The 7,479-nt window shown below is 37.5% G+C and overlaps 1 protein-coding gene across 1 annotated transcript; it reads left to right on the forward strand.

The window, feature by feature from the left end:
- LOC18773616 (PLAT domain-containing protein 3) lies at nt 3,435-4,430 on the forward strand. The gene is made up of 2 exons (XM_007205895.2): nt 3,435-3,579; nt 3,684-4,430. Exons 1-2 carry the CDS (start codon nt 3,499-3,501, stop codon nt 4,167-4,169), a joined length of 567 nt encoding a protein of 188 aa, XP_007205957.1. The 5' UTR covers nt 3,435-3,498; the 3' UTR covers nt 4,170-4,430.

Genomic DNA, 7,479 nt, shown 5'->3' on the forward strand with positions numbered 1-7,479 from the left:
AATGTATAAAACACCTAAATATTCAATAAATATTATATGTTTAGAGCTAAATATTTCTAATTGACTCATGTCTAATTTGTTTTAAAGGAATTTTTAACTTGAATTCTAAGTTGTTTATTATAAATTCTGTAAATTATATATAATATAATAGAGGAGGGATAAAAATATTGGCGGGGGGCCAGGGCCACTCTAGGTCTAGGAGTGACTCCGCCAATGATCGTGGGGATTCGATATTGAAACATCTAGTCCACAAGTTAACGCCCTTTTCTACTAGACTAAACTCGTATACAACAGTTATGAACTTGATAAAACGATTATGCATAAAATATGTAGAAAATTAGTTAAATACCCATTCCTAGACATAAAACTATAAATAAACCCCATGCTACTTAATGTACTGTTGATTTTTTCAATTCAACAGTTATATTGGATTACAATTTTGCCATTTTGGGTGCAATTTTGAGAAACAGCCGACGTAAATTTTTTTTCAAATCTTTTATTTAATAACAATTATGTTGTAGATTGAAGAGGAATAAGAAGAAGAAGAAGAAGAAGAGCATCGACCATGGCGATGCATGAGCTCATGACTTGTGGAGCAGCTTGTGCGGCTCCAGGCTCATCTTCTTCCGCCAATCCTTTCGGTGCTCTAGGCTACGCTCTTATCTGTTCTTCTTCCAAGACTTAGGTTCGTCGTCTTCCTCGTCGCTTCTTTCACTTTCAAGTTCTCTTCTCCATTTCGAATTTTCAATCCTCAAGTGGCCTCAATGGCGTCATTTTCTCAAGCTTTCATTTGATTCACGAGCAGGAAAGGTTGAAGGTGATACCTCATCCACGCCCACAGCTTCTGAGCCGTAATTTTATCTAGACGCTCATGGCCACATGCTGCACCAGATATGAAAGAAGGCTCACAAGGATGAACTTAAGAAGAACGAAGAGACCATTTCAAGGTCAGCCGAATCATATTGGTATGATTCGGTTTGATTATCACTGAAATTCGAAGCTCGTTGAGCAGTTTCTTTGCGATTTTGTGATTAATTTGAATATGTATACAATTATTTTTCCTTAGTTTTGCATTTCGTTTACAAATTGCAATAAATAAATTGATAAAAAAAAATTCTGAAAATTACTTGCTTGCTTATTTGTTTTAGTTCTAATATGATTTGTAATGCTGGTACTGTGTTTCTAGTTCTTAGCAGAAGGGTTGAACATCTACATAAACATTTACTGTTTGTATGATGTACATGCTAAGCTACTGTTAGTTAGCAATTTTTGTTTCAGTTTTACCACTGCTTTTGCTATTACATAAGGATAATAATGTTGTTTACTTGTTAAAATTCATTTTTCAGTGGGTTGAGACCTATAAGTTATCAAGCCTGGTTTTGCTGCTGTATATATATTTTTTAATGTGAAAATATATTGTATTATGCCTTTCAGGATTATGAACCGTTAATGAGGGCACCGTCAAAGCTAGTTTGAGGGCACTGTCAAAGCTAGTCAATCTTAACAATCCAGATCTTGTCTTGTTTGTTGGAGAGGCACTGGTTGCAAATGATGTTGTTGATCATCTTTCAAAGTTTAATCAGGTTTGAGCTCCATATTCATGGTTTTTTCTAGTATTGTCCAATTAGGGTTTGTTTGTTGATTCAAATGCAACTTCTTCTTCTTCTCTGAGTATTGATTTTGAATGGTATGGTTGTGAATTTCTCTGGTTTCTAATTTTGCAGATGTTTGGTCTTTTGTTGTAAAGGATTTTGAATCCTCAAGTCCAGTACATGCCTTCTGTTATGTTGCTTTGACACCATTTCTTATGACATGTTGATTGGACATAACTTGTTGCATTATTGGTTCTTGTAGTTGCTGTCATATAAAGAGTGTTTTTTTTTGGGTACGTTTTTTTATTTGTAGGTTTGAGACTTGAAGTTTGTTGATCAATAACATATTTGTCGAGGTAGATACCCCTGCATAGATTATCCTTAAATAAAATTAGCAAGAATGTGTTCGTTTTAAAACTTTAGATGTTAATGCTGGATAATTGAGAGGAGTAATGTGGTAAGTGTTGTACCAATATTTCATAATTTTCAGCAATTTAGAACTTCTCCTTTGCAAAGCTTGGCCACTGCGAATTTTGGCAGTGCCAATGGATGCCACAGCGAGTGGAACCCCAAATATTGGATGTGTGTGTTGCAGGCAACATGCTCATTTTTCAAGCAGCCTGCAAACTTTGCTCCTGACTTTGAATTGTCCATATCAGAGCTTGCTTCTCTGGACATGTGCCAAAAGAGAGGTATATTTAAGCCAATGACAGTGGAGCAACGTCAAGAATTGAAGCAAAGATGTGGGGTTTTCATGAAAACTGGTCCTAAAGTTCTTATTGGTTGGAGAAGCATGTTTCAGAAGGGAGAAATCACTGGCAATAGCAGGGCTGGGTCACAGCATTGCTGTAACTTCAAAAGGAGCTGTCCATTCATTTGGCTCTAACAACTCAGGACAGCTTGGACATGGCACCACTGAAGAGGAATGGCGGCCTCGGCAAATCAGGTTGCCAATTCTTGATCACTCCTTAGACCTGATTCTGTAAAATGCAAGAAAAAGGGAAGAGAACTAGTTGACTTAAAAGAAAAGTTAATGGAACTCCGTTATATGTTGCAGATCTCTGCAAGGCATTCAAATTGTTCAAGCAGCCATTGGGGCTGGCAGGACAATGCTAATCAGTGATGCTGGGAAATTTTATGCCTTTGGAAAGGATTCAAGATGGTAGAAATTAGTATAAACAATGTATTTCTATGAAATGGTATTAACAATGTTTTTCTATGGAATGGTATTAACAATGTACTTCTATAGAATGGTATTAAAAATGTACTTCTATGACATGATATTAACACTGTACTTTTATGACATAGTATTAACAATGTACTTCGGGATTGCTGGGCTTGTTTTGGGTTTTTTTTTGAGTTTTTTTGGTGTTGAGCTTGTTTTAAATTAATCAATAGCAGATATGTAATTTATAGTAACTTCAACACTCATTTCATATGTAATAAATGATTTTTGAGTATGTTTTTAAATTGAATTTTATGTAGAGTATTTTTATAATTTCAATTCCTATTTTAAGTGTATTACTAAAACTCCCTAAAATATATTCATGTTATTTTAACAATCATAAAAATATTTAATATTTTAAACCTCCACTTTTAGATGTAATTAATACGTCATCCGGTAGTTAGATGAAATTTTCTTGAAACGAACACCGAGCCAGGCTTTGTTCTTATCTTGTTTTTATCCTCATCATTACAAGGTGGCAAGTGGTGAAAAAACACAGGAAGATGTGGGCCAACCAGTGCTGGACACCAAATGACCAAATCATCCCCAACAGACATCGACCTGGGCCAATACACAAAAATAGCACGTGATTTTTTCACCCCCAAAAAAAGAAAATTAGCTAATATCATTTCCACTATAAAAAAGCCTCTCCTATACATCACACTCAGCAAAGCTTCACTCATGGCAAAAATGACATCCCCCAGCAACACTCTCTTCTTCTCCCTCCTTCTCTCCCTCTTCCTCACCCTCGCTTTCTCCGACGTAAGTCACCTTCACCTTCATCTTTGCTTTCACCTTTCGTCGTTTTCTAATTAAATTTATTTTTTATACAAGCGATATTTATTTAATATAATTTTTTTTCACAGGACCCGGATTGCGTGTACACGGTCTACGTTAGGACCGGGTCGATCTTAAAGGGCGGGACGGACTCCAACGCCAACGTCCGGCTCTACGACGCGTATGGCTACGGGATCGAGATCCGGAACCTCGAGACCTGGGGCGGGTTGATGGGCCCCGGTCACAACTACTTCGAGAGGGGCAATTTGGACATTTTTAGCGGCCGCGGACCCTGCCTCCAAGCCCCCATCTGCGCCCTGAACCTCACCTCCGACGGATCCGGGCCCCACCACGGCTGGTACATCAACTACGTCGAGGTCACCTCCACTGGGGCCCACATTCCTTGCAGCCAACAGCTCTTCACGATCGAGCAGTGGCTGGCCACCGATACGTCCCCGTACGAGCTCACCGCTGTTAGGAATTACTGTAACTCGGATGATGACGGTGTCCAGAAACGGCGTCATACTCACCGCATGATCCGGTCCGGTTCGAGCGATTTGGTTTCTGCTGTTTAATAGTGGGTGTGTTTGGATGCGGGTTTAATTAGTTTCCGTGTAGGCATAATCTGGCTGTTGTGCTTGTTATGGTGGTTAGTACAGTAGGGATATCGGATTATCCGTGCTGTTCAGTTGAGTGGTGCTGTTGAGTTTCTAGACTATATTTGGCCAAATAAAGAAAATTAATTATGGGGTTTATTATTATTTATTAGCTACTAATTTGGATAAGCCTTGATCTGTGAAATTTGGTAATGAGAAGAGAACGAGACAGGTTGTGGATTTGCAGGAAATTTTATAATTGGGTGATTGGGTGTCGGTGGGATCTGGCGAAGAAAAATATTCTGGCAATTTGTCGTGGTTGTCTTAAATAGTCATTAATGGCATCTAAATATCAACTATGATTAATTAAAAGGAATCGACCCAAAATAAAATTAAAAGGGATGGATACGGTCCGTTTTAACTCTAAAATTAAAATTTAAACTAAATAAAATAACTAGTTTTCTTTTATTTTGGTTCAGTCTGATCAATTTTATTCAGTTTAGGCTGGACTGATTTGATTTTTTTTTTTTTGGTTGGGCTTGTCCCATCATCACTTGAAGCTCAAGCCTAAAACTCAACTCCCCTTGCACGAATCCATCTACAACTCTCATAGACAAACAACAAAAAGATAGTGGATGGCATTGGAGGCATGGAGTCTTTGAGACCGTGATGAAGATGATGGAGATTGAGATCGTGACGAAGATGAGGGAGGGTGAGAGAGATGAGGAGGATAGGATTTTGGTATTATGTTCATAGGAAATTGAGTTACATACCAATATCTTTGTCAATATCATATAACTGGTCTAGTTTGGTTTTTAAGTGGCAAAAACCGAGAACCAAACTGAATTTTTCGTTTTCTCCCAAATTGGTTCAGTTTGGTTCACCGATTTACGAGTTCAAATGCCCACCACTATCAATTACATTAGGTGGACAGCTGAGAATTCTATGGTTAGAAGATGTCAATACTTACTGCGAAAGTAGTTTGGTATATTATTGCTCAGACATACTATGATAGATCTGGTATGTCTCATATCTATGAACTTCACTAAACAATGAAGGATTGAATAATTGTGAATGATTTTATATTTCTCCAAGATGAGGATATATATATATATATATATATATATATATATATACAAGTACAAGTTGACTTTTCCTACAAGGAAAAGTAATTAGCTAATTATAAGAAATCCTAACTAGGTAACTATTCTAATTAGGTAACATGAATTACACTAGGAAATCAGGGATCACGGGATCCTTGAATTATGGCTCACACCAACACTTTTCCTTAAGTTGGTGTGTTGATATCTCCTATACCTAACTTGTCAAGTGAGTCATGAAAAACCTTTGCTGATATTGCATACCTTAAGACATCTACCAGCTGTTCTTCTGACTTTACAAATGGTATATTGATTAGCTTATCTACCAGCTTCTCCTTGATATAATGCATATCCAGTTCAACATGCTTAGTTATGTTATGTTGAACTGGATTATTTGCTATCTCTCTTGCAGCTTGGTTGTCACAATAAAGCTCCATAACTTTCTTTGGTGGAAAATCAATTTCGGACAAGAGTATCCTTAGCCAAAGAAGCTCACAAACTCTATGTGTTATGCCCTTATATTCTGCCTTGGCTGAAGATTGAGCCGCTATATTTTGCTTCTTACTTCGCCATGTAACTAAATTACCCCCAATGAAAGTGAAGTAACCTGATGTAGAATGTATATCTGTTATATTGTCTGCCCAATCTGCATCTGTATAACCATTGACATCCAAATGTCCCAATTTTCTGAATATCAAGCCTCGGCCTGCAGCTTTCTTCAAATAACTCAAAATCCTAATAACTATCGCTAAGTGTTCCTTACTAAGAGAATGCATGAATTGACTAACAACACTAACTGTATATGCGATATCTGGTCTAGTGTGCAAAAGATAAATTAGTCTTCCCACTAACCAACGATATCTCTCCTTGTTGGTTGATACTGGATCAAGATAGATTGCTAGGTGATGATTCTACACAATAGAGGTTTCGGCTAGTGCACACCCTAACATACCAATGTATGTCAACATGTCTAGAACATACTTCCTTTGAAAGAGACAAGTACTAGTAACAGAGTAAGTTACTTCGATTCCCAAAAAATACTTCAAAGCTCCCAAGTCCTTCATCTTAAACTCTGAGGCTAAGTACTTCTATAATTTGCCCATTTCAACAACATCATCACCAGTAACTACCATATCATCGACATAGATTATCAACAAAGTAATCTTACCATCAATATGTTTGATAAATAAGGTATGATCTGAGTTACCTTGATGATATCCATACTTCTTCATTGCTTCAGTGAACCGCCTTAACCAAGCTCGTGGAGACTACTTCAATCCATACAGAGCTTTTCGAAGCCTACACACCTTCCTACTGTTATTAGACAACCCATAACCAGGTGGCATCTCTATGTACACTTCTTCTTCTAGATCTCCATCCATAAGGGCATTCTTCACATCGAATTTCTTGAGAGACCAATCTAAATTAGCTATTAAGGACAATAGAACTCGCACCATATTCATTTTTGTCATCGGTGTAAACGTATCTTGATAATCAACTATATACGTTTGTGTATACCTTTTGGCCACAAGTCTTGCTTTTTATCTATCTATTGTGCCATCAGCTTTGTGCTTAACTGTGTACACCCATCGGCATCCAACAAGTTGCTTTCCCATGTTCCATTCTTCTGTAAGGCCTTCATCTCCATATTCATTGCTTCCACCTATTTTGGGTCTTGAAAAGCTTCTTCCAATCTATTAGGAATTTTAATTTCTTCTATCTGACTCAAAAATGCTTTAGCTTGAGAAGACAATATGTGTGTGGAGACATAATCAGCAGTGACATATTTCACCTTGCCTTTTGGTTAGAATATGTATGATGGTATTCCTCTGTTTGCTGGTGTATGTAATTTTTTTTCACAATTTCAACAATATTTTAAGAAACACTGGGATCTAAATGACTTACCTTAGGGATGTTCAGTGGAGCATCAACATGTATGTTTGAGAGAGGGGGCAGTTCAAGATCACTGATGTCCTGTTCAGCTTGGCTCGACTCGGTTGAGTTGAGCGGTTCAGGTTCGAGACCACTATTTTGTGCTTCTTTTCCCTGTATTTCTATCTCAAACCAATTATGTATTTCCTCTATTGTATTCTCCCACTGAAAGACATGATTGGGTATATCTTACAGAAAAAACATCTCGTTCTCCACAAACGTAACATCCATGGTAACATAAAAGTGGCGACTGGAGG

This window comes from Prunus persica, chromosome G6, assembly GCF_000346465.2.
Source record: "Prunus persica cultivar Lovell chromosome G6, Prunus_persica_NCBIv2, whole genome shotgun sequence".
In the NCBI taxonomy this organism is placed as follows: domain Eukaryota; kingdom Viridiplantae; phylum Streptophyta; class Magnoliopsida; order Rosales; family Rosaceae; genus Prunus; species Prunus persica.